Raw genomic sequence first — 27,505 nt, 5'->3', positions numbered from 1 at the left:
CACTGCGCGTTCATTCGCCAACGACAGAACCGTAGATAATAGCGATGCCAGAAAATGCTCATTTAATGCAAACGATGCAAATGCTTTAAATTTCCTGTGATTTCCGCCGAACAGTTGTGCGAGACTGAAAATGTCCCAATGAATTGAAGCTTCGATCAACGCGGAATAATTAAACAGCGAACATGAGCAACTGATTAAAGCTTTTGCAAGGTAACAGTTTTTAAGCGAAAAGGCTAGTAATAAAATTCAATATAAATAATCTACAGCAATTTAATACGTTGTTTGAAAAATTGCATATTATAGAAAGAAATTGAAACTGGAATTCATTTCTGTAGGTAAGACACACCAATGATTTTTTCGTGTACTGCTAACGAAATGCTTTACATGAACGCGTTAAATAAATATATAACGCATGAATAAAGATGCAATGCGAAATAAAATACAAGAATGAGAATAATAACTGTATTCTACTGGCAAAATGTTTAAAATATCGCAGTTTCAATTTCGATATTTAAATTTATGTAATTCTAATTTCTTATCGTTGCTACAGTGCCTACAAAGATATTTGCACATTACAAAATATGTGCAAATACTCTGTTTAATTATCATGTATAATATACAATATGGGAAATAAAAACTTTTGTTCATATGTGAACAGTAATGAACAACAACTAAGTCTCTCAAATTATGTAGGTTTGAAATTTCTCCAAAGTATATAATTCTAAAAATAAATCTATTATAATATATCAAGTTCTTAATTGCTTTAATCATATAAATATTTCCTTTACTCTAAATGCAGTAAGAAGTGAAAAATAATTTCACTACTGTAGGAAAATCTCCTGACTTGTAAATTGCCTAAAATAAGAAGGTAGAAAAAGCTGCGAACTGCGTTCATCTTGTAATTTTCTAAAAGCATCCTCAGATCTTTTATTGTTCACTTAACATTTAAGATACAATGAACTATTTAAAGCAATACAAATTCTTGTATAATCGAATTGCACAAGAGTTTTCGTATACGTAGAACGATAATCAACGTAGAAGGAAGTATACAAATTGTACGTTTCCTAAAACAATTCACTGCTGGAAGAAGCTTTTTGTTACTTCCTGAAAGATCGCAGGTTTATTGTTTATTTGCCGACATGTAACGCGAACAACGCATAAACAATAGTCGCAGAAGTTCACTCTGTTGGTCGTTAGTGATGCAAGTGAATTTAAAATTCTAAAATGCATCCTTTATTTCCTCTTCTCGAGGCACACGGCCAACCGCTGCCTCTGTACGTGCCTCCATACGGAGTTTAATTGTTTGCCGTGGTCTTTCCTTCTTTCTCTTCGTCTGTCACTTTTTTTCCTTCGCCTTAAATCGATTCTACGTGAGTCGCATACATCAGCTAAAAAGCGTGAAGAATTCCTTTTTCCGTATATTTCAACGTGGAAAATTTTGAACTGCAATTTACTCGCATTACACGGTGTGGAAAAGACACCTTATTGAATTTTGTTTATAATTTTTTCAACAAATCTCGAATCGAGAATAGCGAGGAAAAGTACGATATTTTGTTCAAGATAGTGAAGTTGGCTTAAAAACTGTTGCAAAAATAGATAAAATTATTGGGAAGATGATTGCATAAATGAAAACATAATGCCATGAAACTTATGTGAGCTAAAAATATTACAACCTAAAATTCTTTTACCAAATAATATAATTAAAATAATTAATTACTATAAATAATTTAAAAAGATATAAATATATATATTGACCTCGTTTTTTATTAGAAACACGAATACCTATATAGAAATAAATACATTATTATTTTCTCACCTTATATACTACATATCAAGTATTTCTAATCATTTTACGAAAATCACGAACATTATGCAATTTCGTTTCGTTGATGACATGTTACCAGTAGCAGAGAATATTTTCTATAATTTTTGTACCTTTTTGGTTTAATCCCGCTAGCAGTTTTTGTTGGAAGTATAATTCCATTTTAAAAAGCACAATATTATACGTATGGTCGAAAGAATTCGTTTCGATATTTTCAATATTATTACAGTTTAATCCGTTGATTGAATTGGTGATGCAACAGGGATATATTTTTCAACCATTCTAACAATATTGGTCATATATTACGAATGTTGGTACAAATTCCTTTCTCTAAATATGTATTACACATACATGCATATAATTTTCGATTTAATGAGAAATAATGAAATATCATGTGCCTAGTGAAAAGCATACAAGTGATGAATGGCATCGTTATTATAAATTAACATTAATATTATTAAATCCACTGCGAAATCCAATTATATATAAACCAGGTGATAAATTAGGAAGTATTATCTATAGCATAGAAATATTATAGAAATATTATAGAACCGTTATACATTTGGAAAACATGAATATCGAAAAGCAAAGTGCCAAACATTCGATAGAGATGAATTGCGTTAGGTGAAACGTACAACGAATGCTTCGTAAAAATACAAATAATACGTAACGATGCAAATGTGCTCACGTACAATTAAATTGTGATAATTGCCCGAGCGCGTTTCTTCTGCTGATTAATTTGTGACATGATTAATCGCGACATGATTAATTGCACAGTGGTTTAAATTCTACTTTGACGCTATTTTCTAGCGTATTAAACTTCAGCCTTTATGACCGCCACCGACCACCGTTGAAGTTCATTAAGATTTTCAGTGCGATGAAAATAATCTCTCATGCGCCGGCCTTTTTAATTAATTTAATCCGTCTCGCTGCCTTTAGTTTACCGTATCGGAGTGAACGTCATGTTGAGGTGAAGCGCAAACACGTAGACAGATGCGATATACATTTATCATTTTAACTGTCAAATTGCTTTTATTAGTTGACAACACAGTGATAAAATGTAGGCTCGTAGATTTAACTATATTGGTATAACGCTGTACAAATGATTGTACTATTATTTCACAATTTTCCTTCGTTACGTTTATCTACTATTTTCTCACCTTCGAGATTCTAATCTTGTCGTCATTACTGTGTTTGTGAGGGTAGATAGTGAGAGATTGCGAGAGTAGATAGTTGGGAGAGTAAAAATGCTATAAATAAAGTTGAACTGCTGTATAAATCGAAGTGAGTAACAGTAGATGTGCTAAATATTTAAAAAATGCCAGAATCGATTTTATAATATATGTAACGGTTACTTAATTGTTGTTCAAACATTGATACATGAAAGGTCCATTTCAACAATCCCATTAACTGATTACTTTTTTATCCAAAAGTGTAAGTTTATCTAAAGAGAAATAATAAAACGTATACTTAGGATAATCAATAATTTCACAATGCATATCATTGATATATTAACGATGCACATTTACAATATTTTTTATTCGGCACAGAAAGATTAAAAAATTATGTTTGTTTCTACCAAATAACGAAACATTAAAACGAATATTCCACATATAATTAGTTCTATATTAATTCTTTCACCAAATATAGTATAGTCTCACTATTATTTACAATATAACAGAATGGATAAGAGGGGAAGTAGATATATAAGAAAAGAAAGATAAACAAGGAAAAGAGTTTAGGTAGATATAAGGGAGGAGACAATAAGGCGATAACGCCATAAGACTGATAGAATATAAAAAGCGTGATAGGTAAACGAGATGTAAAACCGAAAGCTCGTCCAAAGCCGAAAGGCACGAACTAAATAATAATAATAATAATAATATAAAACTTATCGTAAAAACATATTCGAAAAATGAAATACTGCAGACGCTCTATGTGAAAGAATTCATTATCGAAAGAGACAACAAATTTTCGAAAAAAGACACGTGGAAATATCAAACGTTTAATTCGAATTAATATGTCTTTTTCTAACAACCTTACAAAAAACAAATACAATAATTTCTAACCATTTTAATTTGGTAAAAATAGTCCTAAACACAGTACACAGTAAAATAATTCTTAAAATAAACAATCAGGTAGAATAAAACGCGTATATTAATTCTACGATTTCGTTATACACGGTGGCATTCACAAACTCGACCTACATGAATATATACGTAGTTACATATCCTCAAAATTAATCAAGCAGAATATGCAATATATTAATCTCATGATTTCATTGTACACACATGGCACCATTCGCAAACTCGACGTACACAGGTACGTAGTTACATATCCGTACAATTAATGCGTACGTAAACGTTAAATATGAAACGTCGATCTTATTTACACGCGCAAGACGTCATTCCGCCGATTTACCAAAGGCCTGTGATGTGGCTCATGAAGCGGTATACCTGTTGAGTGGTCTCCGGAGGCTTGTTAGGTACACGTTACCGGAACGTACGTTCGCGGTTGCTGGCAGAAAGGAACGCGATTAATTTCGGTTTGACTTGCGAAGCAAAATTTACAGCGCGATGAATCTTGCACCGGTCGCGAAACTCTGCCAACTTTTGTGGTTTCCAATAGCGGATTTTGGCACGAGAACATGGACAAATTCCTTTGTCCAGAAGCCGATTCGTTCTGCAGTTCGCCTCTGTTGTAGTAACGTGGAGCTTGGCTGAACAAAGGAAGAAACGATATCGCTAGCTGTTCGAATCTTGCGTCATCAAAATATCAAAATATTCGGAGCTTTGTTATGGCATTACTATAGACAACGAACGAAATTGTTTGTGATATTTTTTTAATAATAAGCTTCGCGTATAACTGTTATACAGTAGAACAATGATTATCCAAATTGTCATGACTAAAGTCTGGATGATTATGCAAATGTAAGTTCTCACGGACGCAATTGAGCAAATAGGATTACACTTCATGTTAGAAAAATAGCTTTAACTTTAAGTCAGTTTAGATATTTTATTCTGTGCATTTCTGCGCCTTTTAATTTCTCATTTAAGATAAATTGACGCACGTTATTCGCATATTTGATTAAATTTTCCTTTCATACGAGAAGCGATCATTTATTTTAAATCAATTTATAAATCGTAATATTAAACGGGAAGAAAAGCTTTTGAATAAAAATGTAACGATTCCCTTTAGCTTTTGTTTCCTTGTTTAACCTTTTTCGCAAAGGGCAATCTTTTCGTGTTCTACGATAATCGAAATTCTACTTTATTTATTCATATTTTTATAGTTTCGTTATTAGTTATAGTTTATAGTTTCGTTTAGTTTAGCTTTCAGATATCGGGCAATATCTGATGAAATATAATCAGATAATAATATTACCATTAACGCGATATAACATTTCTAACGTGATCTTTTATCACTTGCATTTATTACTTGATTACTGTATACAAAATAATTGATTGATAAACTTATTTAAAGCGGTTTACTCACGCCATGCTTTTGCTTTTCACCCTCCCAAAACTTTTCAAGAAAGTTTAACTTAACTTCTTAATACTCGGATCGCCCTAGTTCTAATTCTCGTAATAGTAGAAAATTCTCTTAATTTTAATCTCGCCAATGTAAAGTTTTTACGCTTACGAGAAATTATGTCTGAAATATTTTAAGCTGCCACGTGAAAAACTTTATACGTAAATACGAAACGAAGTTTGGCAATTCAGTGTTGCAGTAAGTAACGCAATATTCAACTTTTTCAACGATTCGTAAACAGCATTTGTAAATTTATTAAACGAAGAATGTTGCAGGACTGTTGCATTATATTGGTGGAGACATAAAGATCAGGAGAAATATTTCACTTCCGACTATTTTCGTTTAACGCACGTCGTTCATCGATAAAATCAAGATCGATACGCGAAACATGTTTTATATTGACGTATCCTATGTGAATACAGTTTTTATTTTGCGACTATGCAGTCGTTGTCGGTTTTATCAGATTATTTCGAAGCACAAACGTTAAAAACGAAAAATAACAAATTTGATGCATAAAAGCGTGTAAAAGAACGAGACAGATACTTCGCATTAAACAAACGTTTTGTAGACAAATCTGTTGTCACGTATCGTATCAAGTCGACTTAATCGATGTAATTTCCCCTTTAAAAAGTTATATCGTTACGTTATGGGAAACTTATTTGTCAGCACGAACGAAGACCCATACCGCAATTTTCACAAGATAATTTAATTTGGAATTGCGAGATACAAGAGCCAACATTTTAAAAAGATCCTCAGTTCTTAGATATTTATTTTTTTAATTCGATAACTTGAACTGATATTTGTTACATGGACTGATGGATACCAATGGAAAGTTGAACTTGAGTCTAATCAGTCACCTGTCAATAGAAAACTTATTTCCAGTGGTGGCAAACTTTCCAATATTTAAATATTCGAGTATCGTGCGATATTGTTGAACAAACACAAATGCCGTGTTTATCGTGTTTCGAACAGTCGGTTCATTATTGGCACGCCATTTAATGTAATTCAGAGACAGTTCGGCATCGAAGCGAACAACATTTTGTCAGCCTGAAAGGAGGAACCGGCGATTAGACAACAAAAACAAGAGGAACAGAGAGAAGGAGGATAGGCTCAAATTGGAAGTTTGAGATAATTCGTCTGAGAAAAGCGTGTAGTACCGGACATTTTCATACTTGTCCGGACACCCTGGTCTATTTGTAGTAACAGTATGTGAACTTGAGCAGACTGTACAAGTCAATGACGAACTAATAATTACGAGCAATACTTAATTGCTTTGTATGCAGTCACCTGGATATAAATCTTTAATTTTACATTACATGTTTAAAAACGTAGCAATAATTTATATTAGTATTTATTATGTATATATTAACTTACATTTGTTTTAAGCATCACTATGGTTGTATTAGCTTCGACAGTCTTCCTATCTGTTTGGAATAACTATCATTGTTAATGTTGAGAATTTTGGATCCTAATAGCCGAAATAATGGTATAGGAACACTAAATTTACACTTGCAATTTATATTAGAATAGTTATATATTTATTTGATAAACGATTTTAAAGATATTCATCGATACACACTTGCACGCGTCTCAGCACTTTCTTCCATACCAGACTGTTAACTGAACAGTTTTCATTCCTTTGTTTTCGAGACGTCGCGCACACACATACTTCCATACTACGCAGCCAACCCAGTCTAGCACATAAAATTATATATATCTCAATAGTTAATCTGTCTTGTAACTGGAAAATTGAAGAATTTAGAAATGGAGAGCTTGACAGGTAACAAAATAGTTCTGCCAAGTATGAGAATTACAGACGCCATCAATTTAATCTGATTATGGTATAGAGGAAAGTAGCCAAATATGGAACAGTATATCTAATATGGAACAGTACCATTTTTACACATGAGTGTCTGTCAAGCAACTATAGACTATCTCACTCATTCACTTTCAGAGGGTTTAGTTTGCCAAGAAGTTTCTTCGCAATATTTTCATAGAAAAATCTGCATCAAGTATCTAACGTGCTGGTGCCGAGCTTGACTCTTGGATATGTGATCGTTGCAAACAACTACTTGTATACTTAATTTTTTTTAAACATAACTTTACAACCAAAATTATAACCAGAATCAACGAAAACATTAAAACTAATTTTTGCTTCCTTTCCATGAAAATATTCTGCCTCGTGTCAGTGTTCCATATTTGGCTACCTATTCCATATCGTGCACAATTTCTTCTCTTCTGATATTAGTTCGACACTGAAAATTGTTTATAATGTTAGAGATATAAGACTACTCTTAAATCGAGTGTAAACGTATATGAGAATACTCTTAAATAAAAATCTTTTACGATTGCGATTGATTTTGTGAGAATTAAGTTTGAAGACCAAAAGGTTGTTCCAAATTCTTCTCTACTTTTTTCTATTATTACACGTATTATTGTAAAGATTATGAAGAACCAGATCATTCGTTAATTACGATATGCTTTCCCAAAAATAAGCAAATTTCCGAATACTTTTGAAGCGTAACGTGCTCGGACTGCTCGGACACAATGAAAGTGAGATATTCACCGGGTTGCTGGTATTTTCCATTTAACGGGCGATTGTGCAATGTCGAGCACAGCTTCGAGATTGCAGCTGGTAGCTGTTTCGGCGAGATCGCAATTCTCGCCGGTGGTAATGATCGTGACAAAGCGACGATAACGGATAATTTTCGCGAAACTAGTTACGCGACCGAAAAACCTCTGGCAATAAACGAAAATGATAATCCACCGTTTATTTGTCTTCGCGAGACGCAGATTTTCCATGGTTTCATCCGACCTGAATCGAACGTATGGATTTGTGAAACAAATAGACAGATGCAAATAACAAATGTTTTACTCTGAATTCATATTGACTGAATATTGGAATACTATAAAAATTATAACTTAGATTTTTATGTACCATATACTAGAAAGATATACTAGAAGTAGATTCTGCAGCTATATTTTATGAATAGAATATATCGCTTTCATAAAAGTTAGTGTTCGAATTAATACAAAATTATTTTGATAGAATTTGTAATTAATTTGTAATTAATTAATAGAATTTTTAATATTTCTTTTAATCTGCCTTTTCAAATTTATTAACCTCTTCTTTGTTTCCAGCAAACTTGCGTGTATTGTTTCTCGGATTTATTCGAGATAATATATTTTACAATTGAACGTGTCTGTTATTACTTCGATAATACGATAAATTTCGCCTAAATGGAATAACGGCGTATCCCTTTCTGTTTATTATTTCTATTGCCTTAAAAGGATGCAAGGAGTGAGAAGATATAAAAATCCAATGTAAAATAAAAAAAAATGTGACCAATGTAAAATCAGTATTATAAATGAACGTATAAAATTGTAAAACAATTTGTATTTATATCTTTAAACATTATTTACATAAAAATGTTTCGATATTGATACGACGTAATTAAATGTTGCTGACAATGTTAAGAATTATTTAAGATTTATATTTAAGAAAAGAAAATCCGATGTCACAACAATTTTCACATCTCTGTTATAACTTTTTTATAAAGCTTCCAATAATCTACTTGTGTTAAAAAAAAATGCCTTTCAAAAATATAAAATATAAATATAATACGACTATAAATACATATAATGGCAAAATTTGTTAGGAATAACATTATATATTTATACAATATATATTTTGTAACTATTCTCTGGAATTATCCGCGATAATACACATCCAAATAATTAATAATAATACACGAAGTTTTTTGGTGTATTTTACCTACACATATATGTACACACACATTTGCATTCCAACGTATCACTGCAGTGACTGATTCATCATCCTCAGAAATGAAACTCATAATGCTATTATTATGAGAGCTTTCAGAGCGTAAAAAATTTCGTTACTCATCGTGAGGTGAACGAGGTGCCGAAATTTCATGCGAAATGATTTATGTACCATATTCTCTCTGCCGATAGTTATAGTTGTCTGGCAACATCCATCATTTCTGCTTTTACCATGATTTTTACTTTTCAAAGACTAGACTTTTAATTAGATTGCTCAATCTAGCAATAGTCATCCTTATTTTCTGTAAATTCGTCTTCATTCACTTTGCAACTTATATCGTAACACGTTTGGCCAAGACAAGCTCGATAGAGTTGCGGGTAAAAATTTTTTCCTCATCGCAGACAAAAGTATTCTTCCTTTCTGGGAGTATTTTTTTATCTAAATTATTATTAACAAGTATCATCATTGAATGAAAAATTGTTACGCATCGTAATCTGATATTTTATGTCTCTATATACATATACATATATATTATAATCTATGTATTAGGTTGTCCGTAAAGTGTCTTTCTTTTACAGACACATCTTTTACAATGATGCTTCTTTATACAAATATGAAACCTAATCTGTCGAACGTTGTGATCTTTATTTTGATAGAACAAAATGGATCATACGTAATTCGATAAAATAATATAAAACGAAAAATGTTGTGCATCCACTATTTCCTTATAAAACGAAAGAAACTTTTCGGATGACCTAATATAATATATGTCTATAAATGATCAAAAAGTACACAAATTAGAAAAGATATAGTAATTGTTTAAAATAATAATATATTTTCCCTTTTTAACATTAATGACAGACGATGTGTTGTCCCTTTTTAAACGTAAGAAATACTTTGAAAACGTAATTAACGTTATAATAATACTTAATTCATTGAATTACAATAAATAATATTAACATTATACACATACACTAAACTTTCAATTGCTGCTAGATCGTACTTTAATGTTAATTGTCCTTTTATAGAAGATAATTGAAAAATGTTTAACGAAGCATTGGAACTGATAAAATTTATCAAACAATTTAATCTTTCCCAAAAATTATAAAACTCAACCTACCATTGCAACTGAGTTACCAATAATCTATCGCAATAATCGACGCGACTGTATGCAGCGAATAAAACACAAAGTCCATATACTGTATTACATTAGTTTTAAAATCTGTTAAAATTATAACATACAATGTGCGAATATTCGTATTTAAATACGTTTGGATGATCAATTATTTAAAATATTTCAGTAAACCAACTGAGATCGAAAGTATGTCTCTTGGATGGACGATGAAAGGCAGGAGAAAGACGTGAAAATGACTGAGAAATATTGCAGAGTAGTTGAACGAAACAATCGATGAGATTTGCAGGCACCGAAAAAGACATTTGGCAAAGTTTCCGGGTTTCAAGTGCTTTCGCCCGAGATGAGAGTGCTTTTCGAATCCGACCGTAAAATCTATGAAAAGAATATATTCTGAATATTTTTACCATTTCGTCTCTAGCATCGATTCGATGCAAGATTCTGAACTTTACTTCCGCACTGCTGATGCGAATCTATTCTCCAGATGCATCGCAATTGCACAGAAATCTTACAATATTTTTCTGCATCGCTAACCATCTTTTTACATATCATTTTTGCTATTGCAGAGAAAACTTCCTTGTTAATAATATATTAATGTTGTGCCATATTTTAAATACAGTGATTGTAGCAAAATATTTGAACGCTTAGCGTTGCATACTTTTATGTATGCATATTGTCGCTCGTAAATATATGAACACTATTCTCGATTTATGTAAACGATGCATGAATATTATCAAGATATGAGAATCAATAGCATACTAACGATCGAAAGCAATATTTACATTCTTCTTTGAAATTAACATTAATTTTGAAATTATAAGATATATATATATATATATATATATATATATATATATATATATATATATAATATGAGCTATTAATTGTTAATTTTCAATTTTATCAGTGGCATATTAAAATTAAATACACCAGTTGTGGCAACATATTTTATATATTTATTGCTAACATTGCTCGGGTTATTTCTATCGTTAATTTGAAGAAACCTCCATTTTATCCGTACGTTGACAAGCAAATGAGTCAAAACTAATGAACATTATAAATGACACTACTGCATCATAATGTTTGTCGTTTTCAGACACCAGTTCTTTTAACACGTATTAATATTTCAAAGTAAATTTTATCGTGCTATAATATACCTTTTCTAATAAAATATAAAATCGCCCTGAGTCTTTTTGCAACTAAATTACATTTGTTAAAAAGGGCAAGTGTTCATACACGTCTAAGTGTTATGTAAAGTATTTTAAAATTTCAAACCTGAAAATGTATATAGAAATTGAAAGAAATTTGCTGTGAACATACATTTGGTGAAAAATTAGTATATCTTATAAGCACTCATCTTAAACATATAATTAGTCTGAATATTGAAGTTTCTTAGTATAATGACTATTTTTGTGATTTTTAAGTTAAATCATAGCTTCCATATACACCTTCGGTATCGTTTCATACTTTTCCAGTATCATCATGATGGTTTCGTTAAAGCACCAGCCAAATTTCAAAATACCAATACACTTTCTATACAACATTCGAATACTTGCGTGGATTGTCGACCAGAAGTATGGCAATAAAATAACAATGCAAGTTGAAAGATAAATTTTGGGTCGATAGAGGACGTGGAAACGTGACTTTACTGTCAGAACAGGTATTAAAGTCCTCAATCTAATGATGAAAGTTCAGTTTAATGGGATTAAAGATTGCTTGATGTCAGAATTTGGTTACTCTTGAGCGAGTTCATTCAAGTTGCATTACATTCTTTTCTTAGATAATTAAATGATTATTCACGAACAAACTTCCAATTTTGCTTTGTCACGATATAAGCAACTTTATCTCAACGTATTTCCATTAAAAGGTCTGCTTCGTTACATGGAACATGTTGTACTTATCTTCATTTTTCATAGGAATGTTTAGTATAAATGACCCAATAGGAATTCAACATGAGCTGAAAATATTTAATGCGATAAATGTGTTCGCAGACTTGACAATTCGAGAAAATTTAACGTAATAAATTAAATTATTAATTCCATTCAGCTACCGACAGACAATTAAATCGTATTTCGGGATTTTGATACTTTTGTCTTATTCATTTCGAATTTATTTCCATGAAATTTCGATAAAATTTGTCAAATTCCTGCGAAAGATAGGAATTACACTTACAATGACATAACGCGCGTGTTCTGAAACATTAGGGAAATTTCTTGCATAGAAGAGGCTACAAACAAATATATATATATATCTAGATACTGACTATCAAACGCGTATTGTAATCTCACGACAATTTTCAATAATTGCGTAAAACATTTTCCGATACTTTCTACTTACACACACATCATCACACACCACCCGAACTTCCCTCCAGTTTCGAAATGAAGCACACCATCGCCGTTTATATTTAATTATTGAACGCAGATAGCCAAGCAACTGCATACAAATTATTAATATATATATATTGCGCTAGTTGTGCGACGTTCTTGTGTATTATCGTTGCTTAAGATTTCTCTGTCGATACTTTTGTATGTATGAAGTTATGCTTGTGTGCACCGTTTACGTGCATACAAATATGTTCTGAATGTGCAAAGTTGAAGAAATTAAACAATTAGCGAACAACAATACCGTGCAAAACACCGATAAATTATCCCATTTACGAAGGCTGATGGCAAAAATATTTCTTGAAACTATAAACGCGAAATCCCGTCGTTTATCAACTGTTTTAAATTACATATGTTATTATTAATTATTAATAGGTTGTAATTACATTGATTAGAATTATACAATTAAAATAAAAATATATATCCAACTGTAATATAATTTTGTTAACGATAAATACATGTTGCATCGCGCCAATCGTTTCCTTCTCCGAAAATTATGCGGATTCTTTCGTCTCCCTGCCGTTACGTTTTATCCTTTGTCCCGTTCGTTTCTTTTCACACGTATCTCGTTATTTACGTTATTTCGTTCAACGTCGACAGAGACAGACGACGATATTTTGCACGGTATTGTGCATCCAAGTTACCGCTTAAATTCGAAGCATTCGCTTGAAATCGCTTAGAGAGAAAAAAAAGCTCGCGCAGAAAGAGATCAAATCGAACGCTGAGAAATGATGGAAATTACACGTAACGTAGTCTCCGGTAATATTTGCCGCGTTACCCGGCTTCGTCGAGCATACGAATAACTCGAGAATCGAAAATGAATAAGTCAGGTGTAAATTGACGCGTACGCGTACGCTGCTAGTGAGACCATTCGTTTCTCCAACAAAATTAGGACACTGCTTAGCGATTAGTTTGATTTTTTCAGTGTCGACTTTGTTTGTTCGTCATGCTGCACAATAGTTGAAAGCGAAGGCATAGTTAAAAGAGGACGTTCTGCTGATAGTTAATTTCTAGATTATTTCTGGGCCTTCACGATTGAGCGGTCCATTTTCATCCAGACTATTATTAGTGTTTTGCTCCCGTTGCGCTTTTGCGAACACTAAGTGCATCACGAGACATGCACTTTAACTTTCATTTCGGAATTTATTGTTCGTACTTAGCCCGTAACAACGGACTTGCAGCCACGAGAAAACACGTTTTTATGCCGAGAGCTTTAACGTACCGCTACTTTAACGCCACGAATTTCCCATCGATTCCGACAGCTAACTTTAACAGTTATGTAGCTACTTTTATTCTTCTGTAAGGAATGTACGTTTAGTCGTTGTTTGTGATTTTTATTCCTGTCGGTAAATCTGTTTGCCTCTCATTACGATTATTCGTCAGAGTATAGCGCAATTCGAAAAAATGTTCTTCCTCGGATCAGTAATAAGTTTGATAGTCCTTTCAATAAAAAAACAAATTGAACAATTTATCCTCCCAATTTTTAACGTAGAATTGCTATTGTAAGAATTTCTCGTACATTTCTAGATGCGAAGAGAAAATAAAATATCAATTGTACATGAAAGATGTAAATATGTAATTACGTTCGACAATGCTTTCACTTCAATTTGAGAATTCAACGAATCGTATCTATCTTTCCGAAATGTTTGTTGCACTAATTATTTCATTATCACAAGAATAATAAGTCACAGCACGAAAACGAAATTCTTGGAAACAATATGCGATAACAGCTACAATTTTTATAATACATCTACTACGTCATAAATAATAAATAGATTAATTTCTAATTTTTTAACAATCTTCAAACACGTCGTATAATTATTTGACAGCGCTGTTAGACAGAAAAAGCAAAAAAAGAAATAAATTACTAATGTGATGGATAAAACTAAAAGCAAGTGTTATCATCCAGGCTGCAGGTTCGTTTATCGAAAGTAAACTACGTGGGCATGAAAATTAATAATCTAATAAAAATATTGACGCGAAAGGTGCTAATGCAGAGGATTCTTTTGTTTCGAGTAGGTCGATCTAAGGCACATGGACGAGAAATCTGGAAGCAATGTAGTGGACGTGGGAGTCGATCTCTCCGAATTCTACATGTCGGTAGAATGGGATATTTTAGAAGTACCTGCAGTACGGTGAGCATGTTATATTCATAAATGTTTCCCGCATACATCTCTATCTGTTTCAGTATTCTCTGTATATGTTTCGAAAGCTCCATATTTGTGTGTACAATTATTTCATGGTCATCTTTGATATCTTGTTAACAATCAGTATTTTATTTGAATCTTCTGGAAAGTATTTTAGTTAAAGCATACAGTGGTGAACAAACGAAAGATTAACATTAATGCTACGTTAATTCTTTTATTCTTTTTATTTAAATTGTAGCGTTCTTTTCTACCGCATAATTCTCGTACTTTCTTTTGTCCCTTTGTGAATGTAATTATTTTTAAGAAAGTTTACATGATCGATGATTAACCAGATTTTTATTTACATTTTATTTACTTTGTAAAAACGTACAGGTAACGACAATTGCAAAATGAAACGTACGTACAAGTATACTCAAATAAATACGTAATGTGAATATTTTACCAATATGAAAGAGCAATATTTTTGCAAACACAGAACCTTATTCGATATTGATTATTAGCAAATGTCGGTCAGATACCATTGGCACGAACGAATTAAATATAGCTGAATTCCTGGTACTTTTGCGAGTTACTTTTTCCGAACGATGCGACGTGACATTCATTCGAATAGGTTTTTGTTAGATATTCAAGCGACTTGTCACGTAAGTGGAATATCATTGCTATGTTCAGACAGCCAGAGGAATGGTCAGACGGCCCTAAATTGCCACCGGAATTTCGATCGATCTGTGGACGAGAGAATGGACATCTTGCATGTCGTTTGACAGAATTGCGCTTTCAAAATCGCCATCTGCTACCAAAGCGTTAATGAAAGACCGGATTTCAATATTAAATTCTTCTCCATTTTTTGGTTTCTTTCTCTAAGAAAACAACGGGAAAACAGTTTTTAGATCCTAGTGTTTCTTTTAAAATTAGATTCCCTTACTCTTTCACTTTCAAGAAAAGTAATTAAAAAACAGCAACGAGTATTTCTTTGTAATTAACGATGTAATAAGTTAATAATGTTAAAGCATTACGAGAAAATTTTCTCTGATTAAAAATATAATAAATAATAAAAGTACAATGAAACTTTGATGAAGAGGTGAAGAGTAAAAGTAAAATATTCGAGACTCTTTCGTTGTTAACTCTTTTACTTATAGACTGTAATATGCGCCAAAATTTCGTCTATTTAAATTTGTCAATCAGTAAAATACCAATTTATAATGGAAATATAAAAATATACTACAAATATAACTTCGAGCAAGGATTAATCTTATTTCGCTGTTTACCTGATACGTAACATAATACGATAGGAACATATTTCCTGCAGTAATTTCAATACATTTTGACTGCATCCTTGAACTATATTAACGTGTACGTTGCATTTCTTTTTGTGCAGAAACGAGAAATTTTACACCTGCTGCGACGAGCCGTATCTGGATATCACATTTAATATAACAATGCGAAGAAAAACACTTTTCTACACTGTGAATATAATCATTCCGTGTATGGGGATTTCCTTTCTTACGGTACTGACGTTCTACCTACCTAGCGACAGCGGCGAAAAGGTAAGTTAAATTTATGTTAGTAATTTGTCGTAGAGAATCTGATATGTAAAATTAAGTCAGCATAAACACGACAGTACGAAAGCTGGATTGCGATGTTTTTAACGATTCTAATCTAATTTCTACTTTCACGATTCTTGCCACGGGAATCAGAATTTTTCATTTCATTCCCTTCATATTATTTTATATTATTATGTTATATTAAAACTTTCATAATTTTAGTGTTGTTCTAATTAATTAAACACATATTAACAAACCATTCATAGACGACGAATATTTTCCTAAAGTATTATAGCTCAAATCAAACACAGTTCAAAGTATTCGTATTTTAATCCGAGTAAGAAATATTATTAATCAACTGAATTGGACTTCCGTTCAATTTTCTGTCCCGTTTTTGCTTCTTTTGAAATACTTTGGTATATATATATGTCGGGTTATCGTTAAAACTTGGATTAGAGGCATGTAATGAATCTTCACCGGAATTATTCATCGTTGTCACACAATCGAGGTAGCGTTTATTAACACAAGTATGTATGTTACAAGATTGGCAAGTGACCGCGGTAATTAGACACTAATGACAATGACCTTAGGTTCGATAACGAATCCGCGGTCAACGGGATAACAGATGTACTTTGTTCCAAAGTCTAAGTCGGACTCGACTTACTTCTCGCAATACAAGGATTACTTGACTAATCTCCCGTATCTTCCCGTAATAGGTGGCAGATTTACAGGCTGATAGAATAAAGACTGTTTGTCAATTCGAAGGACCTTAGTTAACTATATCCTAAGATTTATAGCGGGTCCTCAGGCTCGCTGAACATATACTGTGAATGATGCATCAACATGTGGCGATCGTCTTGCCCGAAGAATGAGGTCTGTGTGTGGCGAACCACGGGACCGTTGGAATGTTTACTGTTAAATGTCGGTGTGGCTAATTCTTTAAAGGAGACCTATGTAATTCTATACCTCTGTTAGGTGAAACGTTCATCCCGTGATCGCGGCTAGGTTAGGCGACTAGTTGTCGCCTCGAGCCTAAGCTCATTATCTCAAGTCTCGAACAATTATGTGTTGGATTATTTTGTAAAGGCTACAGTATTGGGGGTTTTCCAAGGAATTTCAACAGGGGGCGGGGCGATGTCCTTTCATCTCCGACATATATATATGTAGAAATTCAGTTAGATTCGGAGACCATAAACTTTCAGATACGTTTAATATAATATGTTTAGTTAATAGCGATAACTATGTTCATTAATATGTACCAATCATTGTACAAATGCCAGAATCCCTCAAGATTACGAAAAACGTTCCACTAAACGCTTTTGCTCGTATCTGTAAGAAAGTTTCGAAAGTTTCGAAATGAGAAGCAAAGTTGGCAACACAGAATTACTAAAGAAACAAATAGAGTTTAATGTAAACTAAGTATAGGATATAGAGGAAAATTCTCGTTAACATGGCCGCATAAAATTCGTTAATCTAAAATTTTCTAATATTTGCCATAGAAAAGAGAGATTAAGAGAAGTTCAAAAATATAGAGTTTCCTATGTAAACCTGAAAGCAGTTATTCCACGGTCGTCGTTTGCGGAGATCTTCAAACAAAAAACTGCGAATTTCTGCGAATAAAGCAAAGACAGTGACCAGGAGAATTTGCTTTCAAATATAATGCTCGATATTACACGTTAATAATAATTCAATCGTTATTATTAAATTAAAAAAGAAATTCTCCTCTGTAAAGAATTATTTGGTAATTAATCTATCAATTGATGCAACAAGGAACCTCCAGTTCGCGATTGATTTAATTGATTTAATGTTATTAGCGAAATCTTGCAAGTCAGAAGTTTCAAATCTTCGCAATCGTGCTAAATCTAGCAACGAGACAAATGCAATTCTACAATTAAATTTTAGAAATTACGAGTTACCTGATTATCTCTTATCCCACGTAAGATGGTAAAATTATAAACCAGAAGTCTATACAATCCATAACTGGCGACTTGTCTATCCACATGTTATATAATGTTCTATTAGTTGACAACTTATAAGAAAGTATTTCTTTTAAACAACTTCTGCAAACGTTTAAATCTAAATGTCTCACACCTCAGTAACACAGGATAGCGGAATGCTTCTTTGAATTCTTTGTCTTTATTCTTTTGAAGATACAGTAGCGCTGCACTTTCTTTAAGAAATAAAGAATTACTGTTTGACAAATTCAAAGGTTTCAGCTAGCTAGGCAAAAGCTTTCGTCAAAAACGGTCGTTTGTCGTTCGCTTTCCGAATATTTCGATCTCACGAACAATAAGAAAGCTTCCGTCAAAGAGTCAGGTTGTTAATTAAAACTCAGTACCCGAAAACCCAGTAGTCTGTCTTCCAACGAAATAATCCTACATCGGCATGATCCAATCGCGGTCTCTTAGACCACATCAGTCGTTAATTAAAATCGGTTGTGGTTGCGATACTCCGCAATGCAATTAATTCTTTTATCGGCGATGCAAGTGGAAAACGTCTGTGAATTCTTCTAAAACGGACAATCGTGGATTTTTGGCGAAAAAATATCGCGGGAACAGGCACAGTGGTCTAAATGTAATGGCTAGGGTATCTGAGGTAACAAAGCATTCCGGCGACGAGCCGGCAGAGAGACAGTAATTGCTTGTTTCCTAAGTTTCCGTTTTACGTGTTCTTTACCGGCGAATAAACTAGCGCAACGAATATAAATCCGATGGAGAAACTTTGAATTTATGGCGGTCGTTAATCATTCGAAGCGAAAGTTTCACTAGAGAACTGTGATTCCGTGGAATGCAAGTTTTATTGAACCGAATTCTGTCATGCGGCGGATCCTCCTATGTTTCAAATAAATTCTGCAATGGTTGATTTTATAGTACTTTCATTTCCGGTGCTACGTACTAGCATCAAGTTAGCTTTGGTCACAAATTTATTCCATTTTGATATAACTTTATACAGTACACGTAGGAAATAACATTCTGTTTGCTTCTTCTCTTCGCGTAATTGATTTACAAAGCACATGGAAATCTGTGATTTACATAGTCATTTGAATAGTTTATTGGCCATTCGTGTTAAAAACAGGCGATAATGTTTAATATAATTGACCGAAAGATTAATATTCAGCAACCAGATTCGCATAAACAAGAACACATTTTCGGAAATGACGATTCTTAACAAATATCATCATTTGTTGATTCTAATTATCATCGTGTCAACGTTTCATATCCATAGTTACGCTTTACATGATCTGAAAAAAATTATTTTCAAATACGACGTTGGATCAAAGGTACATTATCGATCCAAAGATTTGAAATTATTTGATGAACAGGAAACTTGAATTTTTCGATACAAAAGATACATCAAAAAGGTTGGATTACACTTACTAGTTTATACTTGTATAAACTTGTATAAACAAAATATACAATAATACCTTTCTTTTTTTTCAATTGATCGTTTCCTTTTTATAAGGTTTGATAGAACTTTATTTATTTGTAGAAAATATTTCTAGTGGTTTGTAAAAATCAGTTTAACCGTTCGTAATATATTACTATATGTATTTACAGACAATAAATATAATTATATTTATAAGTATAATTAAATCTTGTCAAAAATATACAAGTATCCGGACAATTTTGACGAGTAAATAAATGTTTTGTCATATTTACATCGGTTTTTAGATTGGTTCGAATATAATCGTGAATATCGCGATAGTAGTTCATTTTGATATTGACAAAATTCCAAAATATTTTGTTCATAACACACGTGATATATAATATGTATAGGGTGTTGCAAATATCAAGCGACAAACTTCGTCAATATATTGAGCCGAGGAGGTCATTTTGAGGAAAAAATGTTATGTACATGTGGGTCAAAATTCGTCTTCGTTTACGAGATATGAAACAGAAAGTAGTATAAACCACGATTAATCAGACGCATTCAAGCTACTTAACTCTTAATGATAATCATTTATTCCAAACTACTTTTTACACTGATTGCCGGTTCGGTGTATAAATTCAGCAAGAAATGTTATGTACACCATGGCTCGTGTGTCTTCGTTTTCAAGATACGAAAGAAAAAGTAGTATAAATCAGAAGTAATCAGTCGCATTCAAGCTGGCTAACTTTTAATACCAGTCATTTATTCCGAGCTATTTTTTACAATAATTTTTCACTTCTACAATTTTGTACCGATTACTGGTTCAATGTAAAAGACAAGGTAAAAGACAGTTTGAAATAAATAATCATCATTAAAAGTTAACTAGCTCGAACGAGTCTGGTTATTTTTGATTTATATTACTTTCCCTTCTGTACCTCGAAAACGAAGACGAATCAACTCACGGCGTATATAACATTTCTTGATCAAAATAGCCTGCTACGAAACACGTTGTCAAAGTTTGTCGTTTGACATCTGAAACACCCTATACACACAAAAGTCCTTTGCGATAAATACTCAAATACCTGGATGATCCATTGCTTGCGTGTTTTAAATACAAACTAGAAACTCCTATCTTTTTCCGACCTGTATTCGACGTAAGACAGGGAAACAGGTACATTGATTTGCCCCGAAGCGAAACATCAACAGTTCAAAGCTAGCGCGTAAACATACACGAAAAATATCGAACAAATTGGCAGATGCCAGTCACGCACCGAGCAGACAGAAGAGTTCGACGCGACTGTACGCAGAGAGAAGTAGATTGAGGGCCGCGTGCCGCAGGGTAAAAAGTTCCGGTTGAAAAGGAAAAGATGGATGGGAACCGGGGCAATGCAATTAATTCCTTTATCCTGGGGAACGGGCGTGCTTACCTATACTTAGCGTCCGTAAAACGGACGTGTGTGAAATATGCGCCGAATTAGTTCTCTTCCACGCCGCTGTCGGCCTCGTTATTTTCCCTTATCTGTAGGTAGAAGCTAGTAGTTACTTTTGGCTCGACGACGTAGACTATTTTTCATTTGCACCGCGACCTCTTGCTCTCCGTCGGCTCTCTCGCCGCCTCTGCCTGCCACCTTACGCCTCTGCCCGCCTCCTCGTTCCTCCTGGCACCGCCTCGTTTCATCCCTCGTCCAGGTTTTTGCCTCTGTGTCCGTTCTTCGCCTTTTTTCGCTTATGTGTCCGTTCTTCGCCTTTTCCCACCGTCTTCGAAAACCGCCTCCGGGCGATGATCGTCTTTGTGCGGGGCTTTCAATACGCGGCCGAATAAATAGAGAAAAGGAACCCTCCGCAGTTGCGCAGTTCCCTGTCATTGATGCGCTTTTCCATCTTCACCCTTCGACAGCTTCTTATCTCCGGATCTGGATTCTCCGAAGGAAAAACCGCGCCGATTTATCGACGTGCTCAACGAGCGAACACTTTGCGACCGGTTCCCTCGACGCTTCTCTTCTCTCTGCCCCTCGCTGCCTCTCTGTTCTTTCAACCTTTCGTGAAAGAACACGCGTCACCTGCGCCTTTCCAATGTTTTTTCTTCCATTTCCACGGTTCGTCGAATCAATCGTAGTCGCGAACTTCGCGCTGGTTGTCACGTTCGTTGCTTTTTTCCTGCACCGCTCGCTGAAAGGATTGCGCCCTTATGCTGGCAGAACCGTCGTTCGCGGTATCGTCGACGTGAATTTAGACAGAGCAGCTTCAGTACGAGCAGAATTTCCCTGGTTTTCGATTCCTGCACAGCGTCTGTATAAAACTGGGGATAGCTCGAAATAGATACACGGCGGAAATTCGTCTATACGAATTCTGTTCATATAAACGAAATTATAGTAGTATCCTATTTTCTGAACTATCGTCCAGCGTCAATCCACTTAAGTACGAGATCGATCACAAGACACAAACAGTGGAGGCACGCGTTATGTGTCACGCTCTCGTGTTTCGCAGTCCGTGACATTGTTGTGTATTTAGGATCAAACGTTTCCTAGAATTTTCTTAAAAAAACACCTATTAACTAAACGAAAAGTCATATACGGTGCACTATATTTTATAGCGGTATTGTACCAAGGATCTTTCATATAAACAGAATTCTATTGTCTACATATATACAGGGTGTCTTAGAATCGGTGGTACAATTCAAAAGACGGCGATTCTTCATGAACAAATAGATCTAAAATCTAAAGAGAGCACATTCTTCTTTATCGGAAGCTTTGTCTTCGAGATGATCGAGGTGTAGCGACACATGAACCTGTTACGGTGATCTCGGAATATAGCGATAGAATAATCATATTTTGCATACCAGTTCGCATACCATAGCCATCAAAGCTATAACTAAGCAGTAACAGCATACCTGTGTGACGGCATCCAGCGATAACCCCTCCACAGGAACCAAACCTTTGATATAAAAAACTCTCCCAAGTCGACACGGTACGAATCTCTCACCTTACGTGCGGAACGTGAAATAACCTCGAACCGACGCGACAAGCCAGAGGACAAATCAAATCATGTTGTTGTTTTGCCTCGGAGAATTAATATCGTTAGGATACACATAATGTAATAATAAATAAACTCCAGGCAAAACAATATCGCCGCTACGTGCTACCGTAAACGTTGAATTTCGTCGAATCGTAAACGTAGAATTCGAATTTTCCGGCTCTCCCCCGATCAGTATAAATAAACGAGTGTCTATCAGTTATCAACGAGTTATTAATGATCTTATTTTGCGACTTTATGGCATCTTTGCGAACATTATCTGTACTTATATATTTAATATTTTAAATATATTTGACGGGTTCAACAACGAGCAATCTCGTCTAATAAATCTCACGATCAACCATCCTCTACACAAGTCCTCTACAGAGGCAAACAGAATCCTTGTAGGGAAGATTACATTTATAGAGAAGTCTATAATTTACAATGAGTATGTAACTTGTCAATTCGCTAATACTAATCGGTAGTAAATTATTATGCAAGAGTCGATGGTTTGGAGGCCACGTAAACCTCGAATTTCAATGTACCCTGAGTACACTTTTGCTGGAAAGTGAAAAATAACTGGTAGTTGATTCTCTGTAATTTATTCCCAACGCTGAACTGTTTAACGGCATAATTATTAATTAAATCTGGTTATGGGAAGATGATTGAAATTTGAAATATGAAGCTTCACGTTGATTTCGTTTTTTTCTTCTTCTTCTTTTATTGCTGAACATTCTAAAGGTGAGAAAATATTTTTCACTAGTATTTTGATGGAGATAGAAGCTTTCCTTGTAGAATGAAGCTCACGGATTTTTCAGAATTTCGTGGCCAACAATAAGCATGATGCGATTGAATCGAAATTTGTAGTGTCTTCGAAAGGAAGACAGTTTATGACATGATTGTTCAGCGAGTAGTCGGTAGTCAACGACACGTGTAATACCTGACGTATCTATCGACTGATCACGAAGAATAACTTGAAATTTCTCCTCGTTTAGGAAGTATTGTATCATATTGTTTCATCAGAGGAACATTATTTAAAAAATATATTTGTAAGATGTACATATAAAAATCAATATATTGATGTCAAATGTAATTAATTACTAACGTATACATTTTGAGAAAAGTTATAGGAATTATTTGAGGAATGTACAAATAAAAATAGAAGAATGGATTTACAGAGATTTACAAATTATCCTGTGATCTGATAGATTTCATTGCATTTATTTAACAAAATATGAACGAACCTATGATTCAACCATAAATTAATACTATAATTAGTCTTCAAATCAATAATTGATAAGTGATAATATAATTTATAGAGTAAACTATGATTTTGTGGAGATACCATCTATGTATGTGCCAAACTTTGTACTTCTTGTGAAAGTTCTGTGAAATTCATTTAACAAAAACTAAAACAGTTAGTTTTCATAATGTAATAGTTGTAGCATATTTTTTAGAAAAATACCTAATTACGTTCGTCGCCCAGCGTGATTCGGCTAAGTTTCCTGCGGGGCCCAAATCCGACCACCGGTACGCAGAACGTAAATAGAGCGACAAGTAGGAATTCATCGTTTATCGCCTTCGATTCATTGTTTATCCCCTTCGATTCATTATAAAGAAAAGATTATTTATTTCTGAAATAGAGAGAGCGATACGCTATCCAGCTAGAGTATTCCGAGGGATCTTATGGCAGATATCTCAGATCTTTCAGTTAGTCGAGAAGCATACTTGTGAGACGTACATCAGTGATGTTTTCCTCCTCAAAATGTTCAGTAAACAGCGTGAAAATATATTTGAAAGTGAGGAGAGTAGTGATGACGGAGTTTATAACTATTTTTCGAAGTGCCCAAAATCAGCCCAAATGTGTTTAGAATGTTTTAACGAATACCATACGATATAGAATAATGTAATATATTATCCGGAATATAAATTAATAAAAAGTATGGTATAATATGTTTTTAATATTTTTATGTTGTATATCTTATATATAATATCGTATATTTAATTAACTCGAACAAGAAGAGCGTCAGCATCATTTGGTGACGGGGCCCCCACGGAACTATACCCGTCGCATAGATATGTGCGACGTTGCGACGAACGTGTTAAATCTATACTTCTTACTTGCATGAAATATTGCTGATTTACTTGTACTGTATTACGTATTTGTACGAAAATACAACATAACATTAGGTTGTCCGGAAAGAGTCTTTCTTTCGCAAACGTGTTTTTCACAACAATGCATCTTCATAGAAACGTTAGACCAAGTCTGTGAAAAGTCGCGGTGTTTATCTCAACAGAACAAAATGGATCGTTCGACAAAATAATATAAAACAAAAAACGTTGTGCGTCTATTATTTCCTCGTAAAACGAAAGAAACTTTTCGGACAACCTAATATTTTAAGTTTCATAATGGTCAATGCAGAATCGGAATGCATTATCACTTCAAGAGGAAGTTTAATGTGCAGCGTTTGATATTAAAGTTTCACGAAAGTAACTTTTATTTGAATAGTTCTCGAACTAAAAAGATTAATAAAGGTCAAAGTATATATCGATTTTCTGTAACAATCCAACGGTCAATGTGCTTATCTATTTTCTACTTGCTCAGAATTTTCTTAGAAACTTGCCACGTTGTCTGAATAAGTAAAGAAATTAAGCTTACCCATCTCAGAAACAGAATAAACACGATTAAACATTTCTATAGAAGGAAATTGTTACTGTAATAAATGCAATTTGTTCATAACGAATATACATAGAATTGTTTTTAATTTTATACATGAAAATTAATTAAAACAGGGGCATTAAAATTAAAGAGAGGAATTGTAACGTTGTACAAAAAGAAATTGGATGCAATAATTGACATAAAAGTTTCGTTACATTTTTTAAATACGTACGTAGGAACATTGTAAAACGAAATGTCTCTAGAAATATTTTAGATAAATTTTTTAATATTCGTTATTTGCGCTTTTCTTAAAACATAAAAGAAATGATGTTTACTTTCAGTAGAGATGATTGATACAAAAGGATGATATAACATCTCTCAAATATCATGGACATCTGAAATCGCGTCAAAAGGAAAGGAATGAATATCATTCGTTCCTTTTCCTCTTTTCGTCGTATCTCGTTGAGCAAGTTTCCTCTCAGAAAGATTTCATACGAAAGCTTTTACTTCATTTATATAACACTTTTTCTATAAACTACTTTTAATTATCTTTCTTTTCTAATTACTTTTTCTATAATTTAAATCACGTCGTGTAAAGAAAATAAATATCGCGATCGTTTCTAGCAAGATGTTACGCACATGACAATTTGTTAAAACGTTACTAAAGTATAATTTGTCTAATTCCTAACGAATACGAATTATAACGAATCCTTTGAGACGTTACGACGAAATAAATCAAACTCGTAAAGAGTAGCATAAATTATAAAAATAGATAGAATTATAAAAATAAATAAAGTAGGATTTCGGTGGAAATAAGGTGGAAGAAAATTGAGAAGGAGATTGGCAAAACTGTTGGACTTTTTCCGGAAAAGATGGAGGACCGAACGCATAGCTATTTGGCCCTTCCAGGCATGTCAATCAATTCGAGAGAATCGATAAGCAATATCGCGGTCCGGTGATTGACCCATAGCCACCGCGGTCGTCGAAATTGCATGCGCTGTACTTACCAGCGTTTTTATGGCACGACTAGTGCAAAGAAGCGTACGGTATCATGGTCGGCATACTGACTATTGTTAATAACCGCTGACTCGCCCTGTCTACTCGTGATTCATCCCGTGACTCAGACGTCCAAAATTGGTTGATCGCAAATAGGAAATGGTATTCGTACCATTGAATGCCATTGGAAACTTTGATGTCCGTGTTGTATGTGTCGTGTAAAATATTTTCAAACATTTTCACGGCAATGTGAGAAGATTATTAATTTTCGAAAAATTAATTTCTGAAGAAGATTACTAAGTTTTGACTTCAAATTGTGACTGAAACATTCAGTTTAATTTTTTAGTGCGTTAAAGATGGGGTATAAGTTGAAGTGCCATGGAATTGAATAGTTTAATCAACACTATCGTTGATAGGAACAAAAGTTCCCTATCGTACGTAAATACAAACCTTTCGTTCGCGTTAGCAAAGGCTGTCAAATATGTAGATTACTTAATTAATTACTTTAATTAACTATGGAAAATACTCATATTGTGTGTGTTGTAATTAGACATTTATGCAAATTCATATTTTTATCAAGGCAAATAAAGAAATAGAACCTGGGCAGATATTTGTTTTGTTTATTAAATGTTGTGATAGATGAGAGACTTTTTAATGCTATAAGCATTCTATACATTTTTCCACTTTTCAATCCTCCTGTGCATAAAATCTGCAGTCTAATTGTAATAAATTTTTAGAAATTTTACTGCTACTGAAATAGGTCAGGACGAGTTTAGGTTAAATTGGTAAAATTACCATAAATTGGTAAAATTACCATAAATTGGTAAAATTTGAAACCATTCTGAAAGTGTATATGTACATGGAAGATGCAACACAATTATTACAAACATACACCTAATGAAAAACGAGTATATGCCATGAATGGTGGTCGTAAACGTACAATTACTGTTAAACATACTCTCACTACGTATTATGATTTATGCAGCGAATAATTGGCTATTCAAATACTTTGACGATGTTTGCGAAGTGTACGCTTGCAGTAGACGTTGGGTGGAACGGGAAGTTCCGCTTTTACTGCCAAACTTGAGCATGTTTCCTCCTTTGGGTATATTATTTTCAATCAATGTA

At 33.6% G+C, this 27,505-nt stretch overlaps 1 protein-coding gene across 7 annotated transcripts in view; it reads left to right on the top strand.

The window, feature by feature from the left end:
* Window positions 1–27,505, top strand: part of Nachralpha4 (nicotinic acetylcholine receptor alpha4) — a 367,080-nt gene that overhangs the window by 248,331 nt on the left and 91,244 nt on the right. For all 7 annotated transcript variants that reach the window (XM_072002506.1, XM_072002508.1, XM_072002507.1 and 4 more), the window contains 2 exons: window positions 14,673–14,788; window positions 16,176–16,344. In XM_072002506.1, coding sequence (XP_071858607.1) covers window positions 14,673–14,788; window positions 16,176–16,344 — 285 coding nt within the window. The remainder of the gene's footprint in view (window positions 1–14,672; window positions 14,789–16,175; window positions 16,345–27,505) is intronic.

This window comes from Bombus fervidus, chromosome 4 (assembly GCF_041682495.2).
Source record: "Bombus fervidus isolate BK054 chromosome 4, iyBomFerv1, whole genome shotgun sequence".
In the NCBI taxonomy this organism is placed as follows: domain Eukaryota; kingdom Metazoa; phylum Arthropoda; class Insecta; order Hymenoptera; family Apidae; genus Bombus; species Bombus fervidus.
Note: the sequence above shows the minus strand (reverse complement) of the source record. Positions and strands in the feature narration are given on the sequence as shown.